The sequence below is a fragment of the Mirounga leonina genome, unplaced genomic scaffold (assembly GCF_011800145.1).
Source record: "Mirounga leonina isolate KUSES-001 unplaced genomic scaffold, KU_Mleo_1.0 Mir_168, whole genome shotgun sequence".
NCBI classification, from domain to species: Eukaryota; Metazoa; Chordata; class Mammalia; order Carnivora; family Phocidae; genus Mirounga; species Mirounga leonina.
Window position 1 is genome coordinate 2,814,266 of NW_023270426.1, and position 24,615 is coordinate 2,838,880.

A 24,615-nucleotide genomic window follows, 5' to 3' on the forward strand; every position below is an offset into this window, starting at 1 on the left:
CGTAGCCCTCTCAGTTGGAGGAGGAGGAGTCCTTGCTCACCCAACTTCAAGTTCCAGCTCCACGGAAGGACTCTGGTTGGTCCCACCTGGGTCCACATGCCCCAGTGACTGTGGACCGGTGTGTGTGTCGGGGGTGGGGGTGGGGTGTGCGTGAAATACCCCAGTGACTCAGCCTGGGTCATGTGCCGGCATTTGAGCCAGCCCCACCCAAACCACAGGCACCGGGATAGGGGAGGAGTCGTTCTGGAGAGAAAAGGGGATCCTGCATCCAGAAAGTAATCTAAGGGGCCAAAGCAAATGTCTATCAAACACACCCCCCCACCCCACACACACACCAAAACAAGGGTAATATATAAATACAACCTCTACACACCTAGAGCATAGGTAAAACTAGAAAGATTTACGATACCAAACACCGGCAAAGAGGTAAGGCAACTGGAACTCTCTTTTTCTACCAGCGAGAAGGTAACATGTACAACTCCTCTGGAAAACAGGCGGTCTTTTAAAATGTTACTTAGACACGTGTGACCTACAGTTCCATTCTTAGGTTTTTACTCAGGAGGAATTAAAACCCATATCCACACAAAGACTTGTTACATAAATGTTCATGGCAGCATTATTCACGTTAGCCAAGAACTGGAAACCATCCACACATCCATCAGTAGGTGACTAGATAGGGAAAATGTAATATATCCACACCAGGGAATACTATCCTGCAATTAAAAAAAAAAAAGAATAAGTTTGTGTAACAACATGGATACATCTCAAGATGATTATGCTGAGTTAGAGACAAAAAAAACCAGACACATTCCGGGAAATGCAAATATAATCTCTCGTGACAAAAGGCAGATCAGTGGTTGCCTGGGATGGAGGGAGAGCTCCATTGCAGAGCGCCTGAAGGAATATGTGGGCGATGGAAATGTACTTTACTGTAGCTAGATCCTAGCTCTGTGTTTTACGGGCATATAAAATGAGCAGCACTCACTCACTTGTCACACTTCAAGTGAATACGGTTTCTTGTCCATCAATTTCATCTCAATTGAGTTCAGTAAATATTTTTTGAAAAAAATGCCTGAGCACAAATTAAACACTGTGGCCCAGAACTATATTAGTATGAACAGAAAGGGCCTGTATAAATAAGGAAGGAAAAGCAATCACTTCTTGGTCTTTTGGCTGAGATCAAGGGTAGTGTCTGTTCTTAACAGGTTAATATCTCATAACATCCTCTATCCAAGGATAAGATATTAAGGGGATTTATGGAGCAGGAAGCTCCATCCACTCCACACATCGACCTGGTTTAAAGAAAAAAAAAAAAAGAAGGAAGGAAAATCAGCTCCCCTGCCCCAGCAAATAAACCAATAAATATATAGGTCATAAAGGCCTGAAGTTTGATTGTGAGCCAAAAGAGAGAGTAAGAGAGAGAGAGAGAGAAGCAGTCAGCTATGTAGTTGTTATTATGAGAGAGGAAGAATCACGAATTCCTGAAGGACTTCTCTATGTGTGAGTTTTGGCCTGCCTGAGGCTGAGCTGCCAGGACCTGACTTATCACGGGTTCCCTGGACAGGAGAGGGAGGGGCACCCAGACATGCTGGAAGGAAGGCTCCAGAATGAAGGCCGAGTTTGTGTTGGCAACGAAGGGCCTCCGTTCTTCTTTGTGTCTAGAGAACCCAGGGAAGTTTTATTTGCCGTTTCATGAATGAATGAAGTGCCCATAAATTTAGCAGTCCTCGGAGTTTCAAAACTCTAGAGTCACTGACAGTTTGTTTTTTAAAAAAAAAAACAACAAAAATACTTTCAGCTGTGGTGAAATTTTTGCCATTTTGAAAACAATTAGCTACTGTGAATGTCCTTGTCAAAAATGTAGTAATCATTTATGGATTGTAGTCCTGCTGTCATCTCTCTGTTCACGGGATCATACTGAAAATATGGTCTGGTCTTCGTATGGCACCCAGCGGGAGCCTGGCCTCACGCTCCCAGCATGCATGGAGCCCCACCGACAATCCCACAGACCCCTACTCGCCTCCCACACACTGCATGTGGTACTGGGTTCTGGGCAGCTGTGGGAGAGGGCAGGAGTTTTGTTCGTGGTTCCTTAGCCTACGTTTTGCTCAAAACTTACTTTTTGGGCACCTGGGTGGCTCCGTCGGTGAAGCGTCTGCCTTCGGCTCAGGTCATGACCCCAGGGTCCTGGGATGGAGCCCCACATTGGGCTCCCTGCTCAGCGGGGAGTCTGCTTCTCCTCTACCCTTCCCCCACCCCAGCTCATGATCTTACTCTCTCTCAAATAAATAAAACCTTAAAATAAAAAGAAACTTACTTTTCTTTTACATGGTAATTAGGCTGGATGGCCCCATCACTCGAAATTTCAAGTACATTAGGTGTAAGTGACATTTTGTGAGCCGCCATAGATACGTTGTCATCTCAAATGTTCCAAATTCAAATCCAGGGAAACAGTATGGAGGTTCCTCAAAAAGTTAAATATAGAACTACCCTATAATCCACCGATTGCACCACTAGGTGTTTACCCAAAGGATACAAAAATACAGATTCTAAGGGGTACACGCACTCCGCTGTTTATAGTGGCATTATCAACAAAAGCCAAACTATGGAAAGAGCCCAAATGTCCATCGACCGATGAATGGATAAAGAAGACGTGGTCTCTATAGATACACAATGGAATATAACTCAGCCATCAAAAAGAATGAACATGCAACAATATGGTTGGAGCTAGAGGGTGTTAGGCTAAGCAAAATAAGTCAGAGAAGGACAAATATCATATGATTTCACTCATATGTGGGATTTAAGGAAGAAAACAGATGAACATACGGCAAGGGAAAAAAAAAGAGAGAGGGAAGTAAACCATGAGAGACTCTTAACGATAGAGAACAAACAGGGTTGATGGAAGGAGGTGGGTGGGTGGGGGATGCGCGAGATGGGGGATGGACATTAAGGAGGACACTTGTTATGAGGAGCACCGGGTGCTGTATGTAGGTGATGAATCACTAAATTCTGCTCCCGAAACCAGTATTACACTATGTGGTGACTAACTAGAATTGAAATAAAAATCTGGAAGAAGAAATAAGTTCTAATCCAGTGACACAGAAATAGACTTTTTGGAATATGACTTATTAGTTCACTGGGGTCTGGTTTAGACATAATATTGCGGCAGATGTTCCCATAGCTAAAGGCTTGAGCTGACTCAGTGAAGGAATCTAGTCAGGGGATAAGCCTACTATTTGAGACAGAGAGAATGAGAGAGACAGAGAGCACATGAGAGGGGGGAGGGTCAGAGGGAGAAGCAGACACCCTGCCGAGCAGGGAGCCCGATGCGGGACTCGATCCAGGGACTCCGGGATCATGACCTGAGCCGAAGGCAGTCGCTCAACCAACTGAGCCACCCAGGCGCCCAACCAAACTCATTTTAAAAGATTTTTATTTATTTATTTGAGAGAGAGAATGAGAGACAGAGAGCATGAGAGGGAGGAGGGTCAGAGGGAGAAGCAGACTCCCTGCTGAGCAGGGAGCCCGATGCGGGACTCGATCCAGGGACTCCAGGATCATGACCTGAGCCGAAGGCAGTCGCTCAACCAACTGAGCCACCCAGGCGCCCAACCAAACTCATTTTAAAAGATTTTTATTTATTTATTTGAGAGAGAGAATGAGAGACAGAGAGCATGAGAGGGAGGAGGGTCAGAGGGAGAAGCAGACTCCCTGCTGAGCAGGGAGCCCGATGCGGGACTCGATCCCGGGACTCCAGGATCATGACCCGAGCCGAAGGCAGTCGCTTAACCAACTGAGCCACCCAGGCGCCCCTCTAAATATTCTTAAATAAAGGATAACACTTGTAAGGGTCCAGATGTTAGGGGCCAGTTTTGAGCCTTGGGAGTTGCAGCGTTTCTTCTGAGATAAGAGAAGTTCTCCCTGTGTGTCTGTCCACACATCTGGTGTAATATCCAGTATGCGTTCGGTGAGTCGTTACTGAGCACCTGCCCTGTGCTCTGGGGCATAGAGCAGGGAATCAAATAGATGAAGCTCCCCCTTCACGGGACTTCTGGTCTACACCTAATTCTTCAGGGTAGGTGTAGTCTTCATCACCTGTTCTCAAGCAGGGTCTCCCCAGGAACACACAGTCTGCGCGAGCGCACCTTCCTACCCACTCTGGCCGCCATGTGCGCTCCATTTGCAAAATCCATTTGCTCCTCCACATGAACGTTGCCTTATTCTGTCTCACGACCCATCCTCCCTTGGTGCTTGCAGCTGCAGCAGTTTTTTGGCAACATGTTGGAAGAGCAGCAGAGGCTCACAGTCCACGCCAAATTACAGACAATAAAGAAGAAAAATCTGGAAAACAAAACACGCAACGCGAGGATGGCGGCATGGCTATGGAGGAACACGTAACCAGCACCCCTCCTGGCTGCTAGAATGGATTTCACTCACACTTTTGTCTCCCAGGGCCTCGTGAGTCTGCAAAACCACATGTGTTGTTATTTGTATGTCAGTCACATTTGCTCCTCAGGGTCCTTCCTGTTCTTCCTGGGCTGTCCTGTTTGGCCCCGAGGCTAGTGATTCCCCAGGATGTTGCCAACCCAGGGGAAGATTTCGCTTTCCTGTTGGGCCATGAAGCCACAGAATTTACTCGGGGTGCCTTGTAAAAACAAATTAACCTTCGAAAGCCTTGCTTATTCTGTTGTGAAAGCCAGTGGAATATTGGATCATTGGCCAACTGAGCACATTCTTCTCTGAGGGAAAACACAGACTGCGATAACTCTGGATTTTATGTAGTTCAATATTTAAAAGCATCATGAGCAAATAACACAACAGTGTAAAGAAAGAGAAACCAGAAAAATAATGCTCACTAGGACCTAGAGAAGCCAAGGAAACAACATTTTAAAAAGAAGGAACAGATCATTCTAGGAGCCATGTGAAGTGCCTGAAGGGCCAGACATGGGTCTTCTGTCCATTTCTCTCTTCCCACAGGGCCTGTCACATTGTGCCACACATTACAGGCCACTGAAGTTTAGGGCGTCACAAAAAGAGCCAGGATCGCAGGATCCGTGACATGCCCTTCAGATTGTGGAGGCCAGAGGACAGGAAGGAATCTTCCTGAAGCCAGAGACTGCATCCCCACCTGTGGGCCAGACACTCACTCAGCCCAAGTTTATGAGCAAAAATAAGGATGTCGACAGACAGTAGCCATAAGGGACTGATCTGCAGCACAAAGGGAAGTGGTCAAATAAAGAGAAAGAGAACGAAAAGGCTAACCACAGCAGACTCTTTACAGCTCTGCACTCAGGGGACTAAGTCGGAAACGTGGTTTCATTTGACCAAATAGAACCTGCTTATAAGTGGGGACACCTTGAAACGCATTCATCAGTTACAACGTCGGGAATTGGCTTAGTTCTGTTACCCCGGATTAAATCGGGATGGCTAAGGCAAAGCATCCCACTCTAGATTTTGTGTGTGTTTGATTTAATTCTGTGTTTCCATCGTGATTTTGTTTTTGTAGAAAGGGGCTAAAACTACAGCTCTCCGATCTACCTCAGAGGGATGTAAAGGTTAAGGAAGACTTTAAACACGTCGTGTGAGCTCAAGGCCATGTGATCTAGGGTTTTCTCCCCCTCTCTCTTGTGTAAGTCAATGCAGCCACAAATTAATATGCAAAAAACCAGAGTTGGCTTTTGTATTCGCTTCACAAGAAGATGCTCCCTGAGCGAGCAGGAGGCCATGGGACATGGCCCCAAAACCAACCAAAGCGCTGCCTCCTCAGACTTTGACCATGGGTCATAGGTCAGAGAGCTTTTTCTTTAAATTTAGAAATGTACAACTTAAGCAATAAAATATTACCATGTGTTCAAACTCTTCCGTGTGAGGTATTTTCCGGTGTCTTCTAGAACATTCTCTATTTCCTATCATTCCTTTGATCACAGTCTCAGCTTCCGATAACCATGCCACACGTCTTCTCTCTTGCTTTTCTCTTGCTCCTCTTCCTCTCCCTCCTGTCTCCCTTGGGCTCCCTTCTTCTTTTCCAGTAACCTCTGCCTGCCTCCTGCCTGGCTGTCTGCGTCCCCCTTCCTCAGTCTTGCCACCCTGCTGTGCCCTCGGAGGCTCTGACCCTGGTCCCCCGGTGTGGGTGACGCCAACACTGCGTGATTCCACCAGAGGAGCACCTAGGCGTGGCTCTCCAGGCCATCTGTTGAAAATCAAAATCTGGTTACATCTTAGCTTCTGTGGTCATTAAACAGCACTGAAAGTGTTTATCAAATGCCCAAATACTTGGTTAAGAGTCCTTCCTCTAAGTAGGAAAAAGAACTTCGAATAATGTACATTTTTTTTCTTACACGGAGGAAGCCGGTGATCCCAGATAGGCATTACTTTTTATTATATCATACTTATACTTAGGATAAAATGGAGTAATTATTGCTTGATTACGGTGATCGCCATAAGTCAGGGAGCGAAACTGAGGCAGATTTGTGTAAATGGTGTAAAAACTTTATTAACCGATGAACCAGCCTATCTATTAGCACCCCAACCATAAAACAATTTCTCTGACCCATCCAGTGTACCCAGTCTGACTTATGCCGTTCACCCTAGAAAAAAGTTAACAAGGTGGACCACGTGGTCATGCGTCTTTCAGTAATTAGAAATGAAAAGTTTTCCCTCACAGTCTTCTGCCTTTTTCCTGTTCAAACCCACTCAGTGACTTGTCCTCACTGAGTCTAAGTGAGAGAACAAATGCTTTGGTCTTGAAGACATGAGATCGTATGTAATTTAGAGTTCTGGGGTCAAGCTGCCCAGCAATTTATTCTGAGGAATGAGGGAAGAAGGAAAAAGAGATGAGATTGAAGAGGGAAGTCTTCTTGATTACTTTTCCTCTTTGCTCCGACAGATGTTATTTTGTTTCCATCCAAACTCTAGCAGGATTAATATGTCCAAAGCAAAGCCTTATGTGGGATTTGGGAGTAAATAGAACTGCCTCCCCCACACAGAGAATCAGGAATCAGCATTCGAGACCAGCCAGCTCTTCTCTGGAATCCGGCAACATTCAGCGAAGATATTCTCTACAACACACATATCTAGGAATTGGTTGGGCTTTTCCTCTTCTCCTCCTTTCATAAGCAGGTTGGTCCTTAAGGTGAGAGCAAGGCAAGCCTCTCCACCACGGGGAGCCAAGGGGGAGCTGTGGAGACCTGAAGTGGGTGGAAGAGCTTGGGTGAGCAAAGGGGGAGTCTACACCATGGGAAGCAGCTTGGTGCAAGATGGCAGAGCCCAAGGAAGTGAGTAGGATAACCCCACAGTGCAGGGAGGGGCTTATGACATGGAGAGTCAGAGCCCAAACAAGGTAAGAATGGGGAGTTCAAGTCCTAGTGGGGTGAAGAGGACTCCCCCAGGCCAGGGCAGTGACCCAGCATGAGGTATCAGAGCCTGAGGATGGTGAGGAGGGCATCACATGGGGTGGGCGAGAGCAGCAATAGGAGCTTGGTTACCACAGGCGAATGAATCAAATACAAAAATACGCGAATGATAGTAGGACCCAGGTTTCTCACCGCTGGAGAAGAGCATAGCAAAAATTCAAAAAGAGAGATCTGGAATGAACCTTTGGTCATTGGATTGGAAACGGAGGTACCGATGTGAATAGTCCTCATAGTATGATAGAGTCATACACAGAGATGTAAATATGTGTAGACATGTCATACTTCCTATGTGAAGAGATACAGATATATAGATACAGATATGGATATAGATATACATGTCAACATCAACCCTACCTTCTCAACTAAGGGGGCCTGCGCACAGCAACATCCTACTAACAGTGAGCACAGCCCAGATGTTGGCTTCTCCATGGTCTGCTGTATGAACCAGGGCTCCTCAGAGAAATGGCTGATCTCAGGGCTTTGACAGGAAAGGGACAATTGGAGATGGAACATCTTTTTGTACTGAAAGACAAGGACATGCTCAAGGAATGATGGGGACATGTCAAATCCTGATCCTTGCCAAATCGACATCACATGAATCTAATCATGAGGAAATAGCGGACAAACCCGAACTAAGGGACAGGCCACAAACTAGTCTTCGAAAGCCTCAAGGTCATGGAAGTAAAGAAAAGATAGAGGACCATCTTAGACTGAAGGAAGTTAAAGACACAGGACAACAAAGTGTAACACGTAATTCAGAACTGAATCCTTTCGCTATAAAGAACATTATTGGGACAACTGGAAACATTGGAATGAAGTCTGAGGGTTAGATACTAGAAATGTATCAATGTTAATTTTCCCACTTTGACAGGTAGGTTAAATTGGGAAAATTAATACACATCAAGTGGTGAACTTACTTCTTAAGGATTCAGGAAAAAATATTTTTCTTGTCATTTCAGCTTTTCTACAAATGTGTGATTAAATAAGCTAAATTTAAAAATAATTACAAGAATTATTTTCTTTCAAACCATTTTTTTCATTCAAACTTGGTAACAGCCAAGTCTTAAAGTTTATCTGTTAAACATTTCAATAAGCACAAACAGAAAACATAAGTTGTCCCAAAAGACTTAATGTCTTGTTTCAGCCAATATTTTCCATCTTAAACCAGAGGGACTGGGGCGCCTGGGTGATTCAGTAGGTTACGCGTCTGCCTTCCGCTCGCTCAGGTCGTGATCCCAGGGTCCTGGGATGGAGCCCCACATCGGGCTCCCTGCTCAGCGGGGAGCCTGCTTCTCCCTCTCCCTCTGCTGTTCCCCCTGCCTGTGCTTTCTCTCTCACTCTCTAATAAATGGGTAAAATCTTAAAAAAAAAAAAATATAGACGTGCCTTCGAAGTTCTCTGGTTCTCTGACTACGACTCGAGCTGGTCATTTTCTTCCTGTAGGCTTCCAGCGCTCTCAGAAGTAGCCAGCCACCCCACATCCTTCCAGTGACAGTGGTCAAACACAGCAGAGCTTGGGTCCCTGAAGGCACCTTCATTCAGTAGGTACCTCATTGTAATTAACCTGATTAATGGTGCTGTCAGCGCTGCGTCCAAGGCCACCTTGAGAGTCTATTTCCTGCGAGCCTGCTGCCAACAGTCAGGTTCATTCTGGAAAACAGAAACAAGCTCTGCTTTTTTTGGACTGAAAGAACATATTATTTTTTAAAATTGGCATATAAGGAGCTGAACAGGTACAGAGAAACAGTAAGATAAGACCAAGAAAAAAACAAACAAACGGCAACGCATAGCTAGCACTCCTGGGGCAGGGACAACAAAGGGAGGAGGCGAGGTTATGTAGAACCTGGAGGCAGGTGGTGCTGCCTCTGAAGCTCAGAGAAAGGGCCTGCAGAGCGGGGACCCAGACCTGGAGGAGGGGGCCCCGGCCAGCAGGTGCTGGTATTCTCAGGGGACACGCCAGGCTGGGTCTAGGACACCAGGGGGAATATCCCAAGAACTGGAATCCAACAGCCACCAACCCGAGGAAGAGTCATTGCCAGGGTGATGCTGGTAGAGCAGGAAGCAGAGAGGAGGAGGCAAGCCCCTGGTCCCCACTGCAGCCTTCCCGCGACCCTCGGCGCCCCCTGCTGGCAGAGCTGGCAAAGACTGCAGAGTCCGGTCCTAACCTCACACAGTGAGAAACAAGGTGAATTGGCAACCGACAGATGGTAGCTTAGTAACCCACTCAAGTCGGTGGAATTGTTCAGATTTTTTTTTTTTGCATCTTCTTATTTATAAGAAGAATGTATTTATAAAATTACATTTGAGAATATATTCTTTTGACTATGTAGTCTATGAATGTATCCTTTTTCTTCTGCCAACATCTTGTCTGCCGAATTGTTCAGATTTTAACACATGGGGGAAGGAAGGCTTAAGGCCACAGCACTAGCAGAGGCAGGAGCCAGAACTTAAAACCCACTCTGTTTACTGCCAACCCTCATTTACTTTGGAATTTTCTTTTACCTTTTAATTTAGGACACGGTTAAGATACTATTATAAGTCAACAAGCCTCATTTGAAAGCTTTTAATCCACACACACCTACTGTGGACCAGAACTATAATAGGGTGTCAGGTAAGCAGCTCTTGGAAAAACAGGCAATGCTTCATGCAGACATGGCCATTTAAAACAAAACAAAACAAAACAAAAAATACTTCCTAAGAATGATTTGAGTAAGAAAGTTAAATTTGGACTTGTATTGAAAAGAAGCTTAAGGTAAGTGCATTTAAATAGGTTGTTGAGTCTACTTCGCAAACACTATTAACATAGACTTTTAGGGAATGGTCAAAATTCTAAAATTACTAGCTTCATGATATCAAATCATTATTTGCTTTGGCTTACAATTGCATTTAAAAATTACAGATTATAGAGGTGCCGGGCTGGCTCAGTCAGAAGAGCGTGCGACTCTTGATCCTGGGGTTGTGAGTTCGAGCCCCATGTTGGGCGTAGAGATTACTTAAATAAATAAAATTTTAAAGAAATTATAGATTATACAGGAAGTATAGCCTAAGGATACTTTATTGATAGAAATAAACTTTACTGATATAAATATAACTCACGAATATGCTCATATTACTCATGAAAGCTAGCTTTAGCTAAAATGCTCTGTTCCTGTGGTTTTCATAAACCATGTGCAGCCATAGAAAGGATTTAAGTGAATCCAAAGTTTAAAATATCAGAAAGTTAATTTAAAATGAATTCTAAATGCAGATGTTAAATTTGTGCAAAATATTAGTGCTTAATTTGCTGATGCTATTTGAGTGTCCTTATTGATTTTTTCCTTCTAAAGCAATTAATGATTTTTTTCTTTGTGTATATTTTTTCTCTTTCTTTCTTTCTTTCTTTCTTTCTTTCTTTCTTTCTTTCTTTCTTTCTTTCTTTCTTTCTTTCTTTTTCCTTCCTTCCTTCCTTCCTTCCTTTCTTTCTTTTTCTTTCTTTCTTCCAGTAGGCTCCGCACCGAGTGCAGAGCCCAAGGCAGGGCTCAAACTCACGACCCTGAGATCAAGACCTGAGCTGAGATCAAGAATTGTATATATATTTTTTTAGGATTTTATTTGATTTTTTGAAAGAGAGAGAGAGCACATGCAGGAGTGGTGGGGGGAGGGAGAAGCAGACTCCCCACTGAGCAAGGAGCCCAATTCAGGACTCAATCCCAGAACCCTTGGGATCATGACCTGAGCTGAAGGCAGACGCTTAAGCAACTGAGCCACCCAGGCACTCCTATTTTAACCAATTCTAGTTGGAAAGTCGTCTCCTCTGAGCATTCCTTTTTCTCACTAGTAACTTGAAAGTATGGCCCTGCATTAGTGATTTTCTCTGGGCTTCTTGAAAGTATTTTATGGATTCTGTAGCTGTTGATGAAATATAGCCAATTCTTGATTATGTCAGCCACTAACAGGGGTAGGGATGGGGGTGTAGGTGGGGGATGGGAGGACTCAGGCAAAGGAAGGCTCAGCATGGCTCTTGTCCCCAAACTCCCTTTCATTAAGATAGCTTCAGTTTTGTTGGTTTCACATGTTGGGGTTGATTGAGAGAAAAATCTCAAAACGATGTTTGAGAACTGATGGGCTACATGATCTCCAAAGCCCTTTCCAGGTGAGACATCACACTGACATCTCACTTGTTCGTTCCTCAAGGATCTTCTACACCCATGGTCTTGCTCTGCAGACTCCGTAGGTCCCACACATTCTCTTCTCAGATGCCCCTCACTTACCTATGAAATGATTCACCTATAGCTGCAGAAGAGATCAAACAAATTATATTTAATGGACATGAAAATTCTGGAGCCAGTATCCACTTTGACTGATCCTTGGTCACTAAGAAATAGGCCCTCCACAATGGCATTCTTGAAGTGGTAAAGATGTTTTCATTGTGGATTAAGGTTTTGCGCCATCTGCTGGACATATTTATTTTGCACCTACTATAGGAACTGCGTTTATTCTGAGACCTTTTAAAATACGTATTACTACTTTTAAAAATTGTAAAATATATGTTTATCCTAGGAAATGGTCCAGTGTAGGGAATAATAAAGGGTAAGACAAAACACCAGAGATACCTACTGTTCTTAATGACATTTCCTTATACACAAACACACACAAGAATCTGTTGTCTTTTGGTTTGGGCTTGTGTTTTGTTTTTGTTTTTTTAACACAAATTTGAGATCAACGCTATACTGGTTTAGGCTGTGGCAGTAGTAAAAGGAGAGGACACATTGCGTGTCTAAGACTCATGGGGAGGGACTATTGGGTGATTCACTTTTCCTATGCAAGGCAGGAATCTTATGTTCCAATTTAACCAGGCAAGGTGGAATACAGGTAGGGTTAGGGGAGTGGATGAGATCCTGGAAAAGTGCTTAATATTGCTCAGAATCACAGGAAACAGATCCCCAAATTATTATTTCCAGTGGTAAATGTGGCATTACGCTTTTCTGTTAGTGGGTATGTCTTGAGCCCCAGTGTGCTAGTTGCTGAGATACGTATCGTAGAACAGAGAGGCCTTATAGATCCAGGAGGAGACAGACGTGTGTATAGAACTAACTAGAAATATAAGCTTGGAAACACAGAAGCAGGGGTGCTTATCCTAATCGAGCAATGGGACTGTGAGAAAACCGTAAGTGGGTCCTGGAGATGGGGCCCTTCCTGGCATTTAGGAATGGCTAATGGGAGTCAGATTGATGGAAGGAAAGGAGACTTAGATCACATCATAGAAGGCCTGAAATACATACTGAGGATCACAAAGCATCACCAAGGTGTTAAAAGAGGAAAGTGACACAATGGGACCCATGTTAGGAGGATGTGACTATGGCCATGCTATGTGGAGATGTAAAGGACCAAAGGCAGAGAAACCAAGTTTGAGTCTGAAGCTGGCCTGGTAGATATGGGGGGTATTAAACAGAGATGAAGATCCATTATTCTGTGCACCTAGAAAACAGAGCACAATCAGAAAACCACAATCCATAAATAATTACTGCTAAATAAGGCAAATTTGGACCCAGTTGTGAAAGACATCAGAGAGCAAACATATGGTTCTGTGGATCATTCACAATACACAGTCTTCCATATTGCCTAGAGCACCCTGAGGGAAACTGGAAACCCTTGGGATTGCAAACCTCAGATGGGCTTCCTGAGCGTCCCTGTGGCCTGAGAGACATCATGCAGTGACAGAGAAAATGGAACAGAATGGGTACATGAACAGACAAGCTACTTTGCTACTGGAATGGTAGGGAAGTACAAACAGGGTGGATGGCAGTCAGCCCTGCACACGCCAACCTTGATCAGGACAGGACCAGGGGCATTCCAAACTTAATTGTAAGCCAGGAGCACATACAGAGCCTTATGCCCAGAGCAGGGGGTTGGTGGGAAAATTTCCAAGTCAGCACACCTCTCCCTATTCTGCTCCCCCCTCAACCCCCCACCCCGGGTTCATCTCCTCAGTCCCTCAGTCCCTCTTCCTATTATCCTTCATCAAATAGCTCTCTCAGAAAGTATGGCAGCCACACAAAGACTCCAGATAATCAGAAAAGATCAGCATGGAACCTCCACAGAAACATTGGAGGATAACTGATAAAGAACACATGGGAGAAGAAGTATACCATAAGCAGAAGAAAATATGAAAAAACTTCAGCATGGATTAAAAAATTTAGCAAACATTTCTTCTTTGAGAAAAGAGATCAAATTACACATAGGACTCAAAAGAAATATGATAAAAGGAGAGAAGAAGGTAAGAAATAGATCAAGCTGGCAGAAGTAGACCTAACAAGATTTATATCTACAAATGCTTATATTAGACAAAAAAAAAAAAAAGGAATGAAAACTAATGAGCTAAGCATACATCTTAAGACAATAGAAGAATAACACAAAACATACCCAAAATAGAACGCATGAAATAGAAACAAAAATATAAGAATGAAATGAATGAATGAACGAAAAGAAAGAAGAAAGGAAGGGACAAACGAATTTAGAAAGAAAAGAAGGAAGGAGGGAAGGAAGAAAGGAAGAAGAAAAAAAGGAAAGAGAGAAAGAAAGAAAAAAGAAAGCTATTCCTTGACGGGATGAGAAATGTCTAAGAGAGAAAGCACACATAACATTAGGAATAAAAAGGGAGACAACCACAGATATTTCTGACATAAAAGAAAACATAATGATGTTTTGAACAAATTTATGTCAATAACTTTGAAAACTTGGAAGAAATGGTTAAGCTCCTAGAAAAATGTGATTTACCAAAATTGTTTCTAGGAAAAAAGAAATACCCTCTAGATTCTAATGTGAAATGTGCTTTCTTAACAATCACAGTGTGTCTTTCTTCCTGCCAACAAATACATTTCCACTGTATCATTTTAATGGCTACCTTGTATTACATAATTTTGTTTGGTAACAAAGTTGTTAAATTTTTAAAAAAGATTTTATTTATTTTAGAAAGAGAGCGAGCAGAGGCAGAGGCAGAGGGAGGGGGAGGTGGAGGGAATCTCAATGAGTGCAGAGCCCGATGAAGGGCTCGGCACAGGGCTTGATCTCACGACACTGAGATCACGACCTGAGCAGAACAAAACCAAGAGTCGGTTGCTTAACTGACTGAGCCACCCAGGCGCCCCTGAAGTTGTTAAATTTGTACTCTCTCAACCTAGCCACTCTATAATCCAGCGATTAATACAAGATGCTAAATTTTTGCAAAGAGCTTGATCTTTCCTTAAAGAAAATTCCCCAGAGTAATTGCTGGGTCAAAGATGCCTATTTTGGGGCACCTTGGTGGCTCAGTCGTTAAGCGTCTGCCTTCGGCTGAGGTCATGATCCCAGGGTCCTGGGATCGAGTCCCGCATCGGGCTCCCTGCTCGGCAGGGAGTCTGCTTCTCCCTCTGACCCTCCCCCCTCTCATGAGCTCTCTCTCATTCTCTCTCTCTCAAATAAATAAATAAAATCTTTAAAAAAAAAATAGGCAGATGCTACTGCAGGTCGCTCGTGGTTTCAGGCTTATCATAGCCTGGACAAGCGCTCCCCCTCCCACGAGACCCTTCCGAGAGATGTAGACTTCTGCTACATTCAGCTCCTGCTCGGAACAGCTCCATCCACCTAGAATGCCCTTTCCACTCCCTCTCTGCCTGGTGTTCCCTGTTCATCTTTTTCTTTTTTTTTCCAAAAGATTTTATTTATTTGATAGAGAGAGCATGAGCAGGGGGAGCAGCAGAGGGAGAGAGAGAAGCAGGCTCCCCGCTGAGCAGAGAGCCCTACTCGGGGCTCCATCCCAGGACCCTTGGATCATGACCTGAGCCGAAGGCAGCCAGGCGCCCAACTGACTGAGCCACCCAGGCGCCCCTTTCATGTTCATTTTTTAAGATTAACTCAATTGCCACCTCTTCCCGGGAGCCCTCCTTGATACCTCCCTTCCCAGGGAAAGCCATCAGTCTCTCCACTCCCTCCCCTGGCCCCGGCAGAGTCCTGAGCAATTGTGATGCTCATGTAGTATTTATTTGATTACATATCTGCTTCTAGACTTACGAGCTCTCTAGAGAGGCACCATGTCTTAATTGTGTTGTTATCGCTCACACAGTTCCTGGTGCACAACAGGTATTTAATGAACGCATGCTGAGTGAATGATGGATACCCCCTGGACACCTCCAGAGATGGAGCCACCGCTCCTGGCTCAGGTTGTCAGCTCCGTGCACTCACTGGACCTCCTGGGTGATTCCCACTAGGAAGTCTGCCTTTCCAAAAGGACAACTCATTACCGGTTCATTGTGGGACCACACCTTAATCAAACAGCAGCCACAGTGAACTTGCCGCAATAGGTACCCAGACAATAAGAATTATTCTCAATTGGATTTTTCATCAGTCAGTTAATAAACCCATGAAAGCTTGTTCAGTAACTGCTGAGGAGGCAAACACATTTAGCCAGATAAAGCTGGAGCCTTTCCTACTGCAGCCCCTCTCATGACTCTCAGAGCTGGTGACGTTTTGATTATTTCAGAAGCCACGCCCTGCGTCATATTGAATTGATTGAAATTATTTGGCTACAAGTAACAAATTGTCTCATATGCTTGTGCACTATGCTGGGATAGCATGGGTAGTGTACTTTCTTACCTGGAGCGTAAATACTCTGTTGTACTCTGTTATTTTCATTGAATAATATAGTCTGTAAATCACTCCCTATCACTGCGTAGAGATCTTCCTTACTCTTTTCTCACAGATGCTTTTTATTACATGCTTGTGGTGCACATGGAAATACCATGGTTTATTCAACCGCTTGCCTATAAATGGGTTTTCCAATATTTTGCAATAATGAACGATACTACAGTAAATAAGCTTATGAGCTGTGTTACTTATAAAGTACATTAATATACAGCTAGCTACAAACTGATCAAATAAGTTAATACAACTCACAAACATAACGATTTTTACTCTCCAGGAATTAGTAAGTGAACTGAGGAATGTTTTAGTATGTGAATCCTTCATTTGAAAAAGCAACCAATTTTAAATTACATTCAATTTATTCTCCAGAAAACCTAAGGACATCTAAAGAGAAAGAAATAATATCTTCTTAGCAGAAGTCATGTTGAAATTGCAATAAAGGGGTGTGCCTGGCTGGTTCAGTCTGTGGAGATGCAACTCTTGATCTTGGGGTCACGAGTTTAAGCCCCATGCTGGGCGTGGAGCCTACTTAAAAAAATGCAATAAATTCGGGGGTAGCAAATTTGTGAGGTATTATTAACTTTAAAAAATACTCCATCTTTCATGATTAAATTTTTATCTTTTTGAGAACATGTTGTAAAGTTCTTCTGAAGGGTTGCCAGTTAAACCATTAGTTTGAATAGCTAATAGATTTTGTAGGATTAACTTGGAAATAAACAGGGTAATTATTTTGTATGATTTATTTTCCTTCTTACATTGAAGAAATAAGAGGAAGCAATAATTTTCAATCCTCTGATTCACTATTCTTTCTTAGCACTTTAATTTTTTTTTTTTTTAAGTTTTCAGTTGGGACTTTGGGTTAATGAAAATCCTTATTCTTTAAAAGACTTTCCTCCATCTGGTTTTTAGAGGATTCCTGTCTTGGCATCTGGCCCTTGATGTGTTTGTTCTTTCTGTGTTCATCTTGTGTGGTAAAATCAGGGAGGGGTCCCTTTTCCTGTCGGGTGTATAAGAACAAAGCCAAACGTGGGTCAAAGAATGTATATCTGTAAGGTGTGATTGTGGAAAAGCCTGGTAGGATTTTTAGCCCCTTTGAGGTTTTTCAATCCTTAATTAGCAAGATGGGATTGGCAATCCTCAAATGGCAAGATGGCACATTTTTTATATGCAAAATTTCCTGTGCGATCTCAAAAATGTAGCCGTTGCTTAGCGGATATAAAGTTCAGATGAAATATACTTAATTCTGGCACCACGCCAAGGAATTGTATCATTGCCGGATGGGTTACAAGCTCTTCTAACTGAAGATTTTGTTTCATCTCCTTGCTCTTTGTAGCAAAAGTGATTAGGCACGAAATGGAGGTTTCTACCCTCTAATTCACCAATGAACGCGGTGGGTATGAACCTGCCAGTGAAGTGGTTAATGACTCACAGCGTAATACCTGAGCCCTCACAGCAGGTGAGGGGGCTGTTATTTAGAGATTAATATATATATCTTAGGCACAACTTATAAACATGATCTAGTCTTCTCTTGGGACAACCCAGTTTTTTCCTAAGTGGATTTTAGCTTAAATATATATATATTTTTAAATTTTGATACGCAAAATTTACTGTGTGTAACCTCAAAAATATAGCAGTTGCTTAATGGGTGTGAGGTTTAAATCAAAGATAATTAACCCTGGCACAACCTTAAGGTTTTGTAGCATTGCCAGATGGGTTGCAGGCTCTTGTAAGTGAAGATTTTTTTTCCTCTCCTTGTTCTTTTCAAGAACCTATATATGTACTTGATATATATATACTATATAAATAAGAATGTATAGATAATATGTAATATATTACATGAAGATTATATAATATAAATAATATATCTTATATAAATTATATATGATATAAATTATGTATTATATAAATTATATATAATGTTATATATAAATCATATATAATATGTTATATATAAATTATATAAATAATATATGTTATATAATATAAACAATATAAAAAATATGATAATATAGAAACAATATATAATTTATAATGATAAAGTATTAATATAATTATAAATTATATAATAATATAATAATATAAACTATACTCTATGTACTGTGTGTGTGTGTGTGTGTCTATGTGGGGGTGTGTGTGTTATTTGCACTGAAATATAAATATAGCCAGGGGGCAATTGGTGTTAATATTAGTTGAACATTTGAAGTCAACATATGAGACTCAAAAGTAGAGTCAAAACTAAAGCTCGAGATTCACTGCTTATGGCGGATGCAATCATTCCCTGAAGTCGTATGATTTTAGAATAGGCTCTCGGTGGAAGAGAGAGTTGACATGGCTAAACAGCCCCCCACCTCTCCAGCTTCCCACCTCTCCTCCTCTCAGCCATTATTTAAAAAGCGTTCAATTGTAGGAACGCCTTGGAGGCCTTGTGTCTTTCTCCCCAGAGGACTCTACAGTTTCTCAGCAAAACAAAGGAAACAAGGAAGTACAGTTTCTCTTGTTTCCAGTATTTCTTCCTTCTTACTCATCCAAATGAAAGGTATGTGCACTTTCTCTTTACCACTGGCCACGGGGCTTGCCGAGGCAACTGTCCTTAGGAAGGAGTGACAGAGGTAGGAGATCAGTCCTTGCAAAGACACTCCTTTTCTAAGGGTGCATTTACAACTTGATTCCGTTTGAGGCTGGTAGGGAGAGACGAGGCTAAAGCTGGCCACCAGATGTTGGCTCTGAATATATATTGTGGTATTAATGTGTCATAGTTAAGAGTGGAAGAGAATTGGCGTCCTTTTGTTGCAGCATGGACTGAAATAAAAATGGAAGCAAAGAAATGAGCATAAGAGAATCTTTGGGGTCTGGAGAAAAGAACCTCCACACTTAAAATGTGGGATGAGTGGTTGGAAGTGTATTTATCAGGACAATGCTGTGTCAGGGAAGGAAGAATATCCTCTGCCCTTCAAGATTCTTCTAGCTGGACTTAGAATCAAATCGAAAACAGACATTAACAGGAGAAAATCAAATGTAATAGTGTACGAACAGGGAATCCACACGGACATGGGAATTCCAAAGAGAATGGGGCAAAAGACACTTATAGGAGCTAAGGAGAGGGGCAGGGGTCTGAGGATACAAAGAGGAGGAAGACCATTGGCAGGAAGGTGAGAGGAGACGTTGGAAAACAAAGGGGTTGCCTGGTTATGTCCATATGTTTCTTTGGTAAAGGGGAGTGTCTGTTAATAGCTCTTTTCCTAGTACAAACAGGCAGTTGAGTGGGGAGGTAAAGAGCTTTTCCTGAATCTGCTGGATTTTGATTGCTTTTACCTCAAAATAATGTTCATGACCCAGTGGCCCATTTGGGGGCAGCCTGTCCTTGGCCCCTACAGCTGAAAATGGCCTAATCTTCCGATCTCCTTAAAGAGTCGCCTTTCTTCTCTTTTCCATTGACGGGGCCGACTACACACACAGATTTCTGGTTTTTGTAATCTTTAAAATTGCAGGGAAGAGGGAAAATGTATAATTCAGGATATCCAGATTATGAAGAAGGTGTGAGGGGAGAGGCCCTCATGGTTGCAGATCTGTTCTGTGAGCCAGATGGGCTTTGCGGGGGGTTTGGTCTCTGAGGGATGCCAGGTGGCCACATTCTAGCAGCAGCAAGAACAGCTCTGTGGTCACACTGTGCTCCTCCCCTGAGCATCCCTTCAAATTACTTTAAATACAGGATATTTGTTTTCACTTTTTTTGTTTTTTAAGAGAGAGAGAGAGAGAGAGCAGGGGAGGGGCAGAGGGGGAGGGAGAGAGAGAATCTCAAGCACATTCCCCATCCAGCATGGAGCCCAATGTGGGGCTCAATCTTACGACCCCGAGATCATGACCTGAGCCGAAATCAAGAATCAGACACTTCACCGACTGAGCCACCCAAGCGCCCCAGTTTTTACATTACTTTATACTGAGCCACAGAAGGGTGTGTATATGTCTGTGTGTGTGTGTGTGTGTGTAGGAAAATACAGCATAGGATACACACTTATATTTTGTAAATAAAATTGTTTCTAAAGCATTTACATTGTTTATCTAAGAACACTCCCAAAAGCTTAGATGCAAATTACTGTTCATTCTTATGGAAAAATGGCCACAGAGATTTTGTTGGAGGTTGTTGTGCAGTTTCATGGCTTTGAAAACAGCTGACTGAGCTGGGAGGGAGCAGCAGGGGGATGGCTTATTTGATCACCAGCACCACGTCTGTTTTTCTCTCCCATCCACATCCCTGGTGAGATCCGTCTCACTCGTCAGTTACTTCAGGGACTTGTCATTTTTACCAAGTAGAGGAAACAAAGACTGGAGACAGAATGAGATGAAAACAGCTTGAATCTGTTCTGTGATTCACAGCTTTTAATGAAAACCTTTCCATTAAGTCACTACTGCATTACGCATTTGAATGTTCTCTGTGGATGTCTACGTGTGAGTCTTTTCTAAATATTTTCTGAGGAGTGTCTTACAGATAGTGTCTCAGAATAAATGGCTTTCTCAGCTCCTGAATAAAAGCAGAGACCCACTTTTTGGCTAGAATTTAAACAGGTTTTTCTTGCTTTGATAATCTGTTAGTGTCCTTAGGGATAAAAAGTAGAAAAAAATATTCTACCTATGCAAGATATAATCAGTCCTCAAAAACTCAACCGTATGGTGCTGGGGGGCATCCTAAGCATGAGTGTGGGTGATTCAAACATGAGCCATTTTGCCTGCCTTCCCCTCCCTGACCAGTGCCCCAGGGTGAAGGGGAAGACGATCCTGACCCAGAGCTGTTTCTAGGGCGACCCAGTTCCCAAGGCCCCCATAGAGTGAGCAACTTGCCAGGGGATGTGATTCTGAGGTTTAAAGGTAAACAATTTATCCATGATGCCTCCTATGCATAGGGCAACTATTTCACTTGATCTTCAATCTAAGAAACAATAATCTATCCCATTGCTGGTGAAATGTCTGGCTTTATAGTGCTATTCCCTATGCAGCATTTTCTGAAAGCATTTTCAAGGTAATTTTGTCTGCATATGACTTTCTTCCGCTGCTCCTTTCTTTCTTTCCTTTCTTTCTTTCTTTCTTTCTTTCTTTCTTTCTTTCTTTCCTTCTTTCTTTCCTTCTTTCTTTCCTTCTTTCTTTCCTTCTTTCCTTCTTTCCTTTCTTTCCTTCTTTCCTTCTTTCTTTCCTTCTTTCCTTCTTTCTTTCTTTCCTTCCTTCCTTCTTTCTTTCTTTCTTTCTTTCTTTCCTTCCTTCCTTCCTTCCTTCTTTCTTTTCTTTTCTTTTCTTTTCTTTCGAGTGATCTCTACACCCACCATGGGCTCAAACCCACGACCCCAAGATCAAGTGCTGCACGCTCTCCTGACTGAGCCAGCCAGGCACCCCCGGGGGCTTTCTTCTTTTATGCTGTCTTCCCAATCCCATCCTGAAATCAGATATGGTTCCTGTGCCTGAGGTGGGGGCAAATTTGAGATGATCTAAGTGCATCCTTCCTTATTCCTTCTCCATGCTTCTCTTTGAAAAGGCTCTGTGTGGCTGGTGTTAACCACATCCCCTCCCTCGGCTGTGTTCCTGTGTAGACATGGTGGTCATCACTAAAACAAACCTTAAGGTTGTGTAACCTCCTGAAAAAAGCTTAGCCTGGGGACCCAGACAGGTCTGAGTTTCAAACTCATGCAGCCTACGTGTACCTAGGGGACCGAAAGGATCTTGCTGGGCCTCAGTTTGGTCATCTGAACGACAGAGGTAACCTCTAATTCACAGTTGTCATGGAATTGAATGAAGTAGTATATGTAGGATGCTTAGCCCAGTGCCTGACACATAGTAGGTCTCTAATAATTGGCATCCACTAGCATAATATTCATGAGGTATCTACTGAGTGTTGTGTGCTGGTTCCAGGCTTGCTGGGGGGTAGGTAAGAAAAAGGTGTTAAGACTACTTCCAGAGCTAAAGACCTAATAGAACTCCAGTGCTTCTCAAGGTCCCTGATCTGGTGAATTACAGAGCTTGTGCCAGAATGTATTCTTGGTGAACTCCCTCCTCCAGGAAGACCAGCTTGCTATGAAGAAAACTGCCTGCTAAACTACCCGGTGTTCTTAGTGAGTCGGTGGATTTCCATTCCCCCCAAGCCTGCTACTAATGAGCGGCCCTATCCTTGGGCCGCACTTGGAGGAGCCCTGCTCTGAGAGTCTGTGCCACCCCCGCCCCGAGGGGAGCCTCTTCTTTTTGTGCTAGACCGCATTTTGGCTCTTTCAGATGTAATCAGTTGTAATGTTAGGACAAAACACAGAGTTGGTCAAATTGATGTCCTCCCCTTTGTGTTCCATTGACTGCAGTAGCCTCGGATAGACCGCACTGCTCCCTGCTCTGTGCTTGAAAACGAGCCTCTTCGACAGCCAGAATCTGTGGTTTTTTTGTCTCTGTGATCAGCAGAAGCGGGGGCAGGGTGTCCTCCCTGCATCTTTGCCAGGGTTCTTAATCTTACTTTTGTGTCCTGGACCCCTTTGGTCAACTGTGAGATCTATGGACAATTTCTCAGAAAGTTTGTTTGTTTAGAATGATGTTTTTATTTTTTAAATTATTTTTTCAAAGATTTTATTTAAGAGAGAGAGAGAGAGCGTGCAGGAGCATGGGGGAAGGGCAGAGGGAGAGGAAGAAGCAGACTCCCGTGGGGCTCCATCCCAGGACCCTGAGATCACAACCTGAGCCAAAGGCAGACGCTTAACAACTGAGCCACCCAGGCGCCCCTGGAATGCTATTTTTAATCATATGAAATAAAATCTGTAAGGTTGCAAAGGAAATCAGTTATCTGGAAATACACTTAACAAATGTTAAAAACAATTTGTGGCAGTAATGTATGTGTTTCATTATTAACCCATAAAATACATCCGAGCAGCGGGCCTAAGAACTACCATCATTTTGAAGAAGTGAGAAGTGTAGGGCGCCTGGGTGGCTCAGTTGGTTAAGCGACTGCCTTCGGCTCAGGTCATGATCCTGGAGTCCCGGGATCGAGTCCCGCATCGGGCTCCCTACTCGGCGGGGAGTCTTCTTCTCCCTCTGACCCTCCTCCCTCTCATGCTCTCTGTCTCTCATTCTCTCTGTCTCAAATAAATAAATAAAATCTTTAAAAAAAAAAAAAAGAAGTGAGAAGTGTAAATAACATTTTGACATAGATCTATAGCAGCTCTAAAGGGAGATGAAAACATCTGTGTTTTCTCAGGCAAGAAAGTCACAAGTCCTGCTAACATTGTTATTATTTGTTGGTTGCCTTTTATAATAAAAGGAAATGCCAGAATTTCAGTTAGAGGTTAGTGGGAATAGATGTGTGCTGTATTCTTTACTCATCCAAGATTAAGAGCCCTGTATTCTTTCTCTGGTTAAGAGCCCCTGTCTTGGGAAAGCTACGCAGGGAAAAAGGGGGAATTCGGCCCACTTTCATTACTTTTCGTGGGACAGATAATTTGGGCTCAAAATAAAATCCAATTAAATTTCAGTCCCCAGTGAAATTCGATTATAATTTCCTTTTGCTTTATTTGGAATATAAAGGAGCAAGTCTCCCCCCGCCCCCAACACACAACCTATTTGTGGAGAACTGTATTTCACAAACGACTTAAATAAAAAGCCTCTCAGGCAGAGGATTTTCATAAGTTACTCATTTCTCCCCTTGTAGTTACATGGATGCTGTTTTAGGAAAAATTCTAGTTTGCAAAGATGGTCATAAGGTCATATTTATTCCCACGAGGAGGAAAATGTATTACATGAAGATGGTAGAGCGTTTAGGGTCCCTTTGAGGGGGAGTTTTCTTGAGGAAGCACCAAAGAGAGCCCCAGGGAAGAAGGGGCCTTCAAGGACTAGAGAGGTCGGGGGAGGTTTCTGGAGGCTTCTCGGAGCTGAGACCAAGGTTCAAAGGTGAAGCGCTGAGTTAGGTAGGAGATGGGAGGCGTGTTTGTTAATGGAAGTGGTGAGGTCAGGTAGGCTTGGCCCCAGAGGAGGTGTGCGGGGAGCTGAGCCTAGGCGGGTGGGTTGAGAGTAGTTGTGAGGGACCTTCTCGGCCATGTTGAGCTCGTAGGGTATTATTGGCAGAGGGGAGTCATTGAAGTCTTTTAATAGGAATGAGATAAAGAAATATTTGATTTAGGAATATTAACACAACCACAATGGTTTGGATGAATTTGAGGGTGGGAAGAAAATACCGACAATAATTTTAGGATCAGATGGCAAGACTGGATGGAGAAAATTCTACCTACTTTCCCTGTCTTATCTTTTCCCATCGTTGCTTAAGGAGAGGATTCACCTGCGAGCTTATTAATTATACAGATTACCAGGACTCTCCTCTGCACATTATAACCCCAGTAGGCCTGGAATTTGATGGGGTAAGTGGGGCCTCGGGGTGCAAGAACACTGATTCTGGGGCTCCCAAACAGACCAGGTTCGGCCACTCTCCGCTGACAAAGTCCAAAGGCAGAGAGACGGGCGGTGGTCCAACAAGAAAGGAATTTATTTCAGTGAGGCCAGCACTGGGAAGACACCGGATGAACATCTCAAAGAC

General features: G+C 43.2%; 1 protein-coding gene and 1 pseudogene across 2 annotated transcripts in view; both read left to right on the plus strand.

Annotated features, from left to right (window-relative positions):
* The window catches only part of LVRN (laeverin), an 87,618-nt gene that overhangs the window by 61,291 nt on the left and 1,712 nt on the right, over positions 1-24,615 (plus strand). The window contains exon 20 of one of the 2 annotated variants that reach the window (XM_035013950.1): positions 4,258-6,290. The exons of the other annotated variant lie outside the window; for it this stretch is intronic. Coding sequence (XP_034869841.1) covers positions 4,258-4,398 — 141 coding nt within the window. The 3' untranslated portion in view covers positions 4,399-6,290. Of the gene's footprint in view, positions 1-4,257; positions 6,291-24,615 lie in introns of those variants that run through there. 2 annotated transcript variants of the gene reach the window in all.
* Positions 1,154-1,280, plus strand: LOC118017240 (annotated as a pseudogene).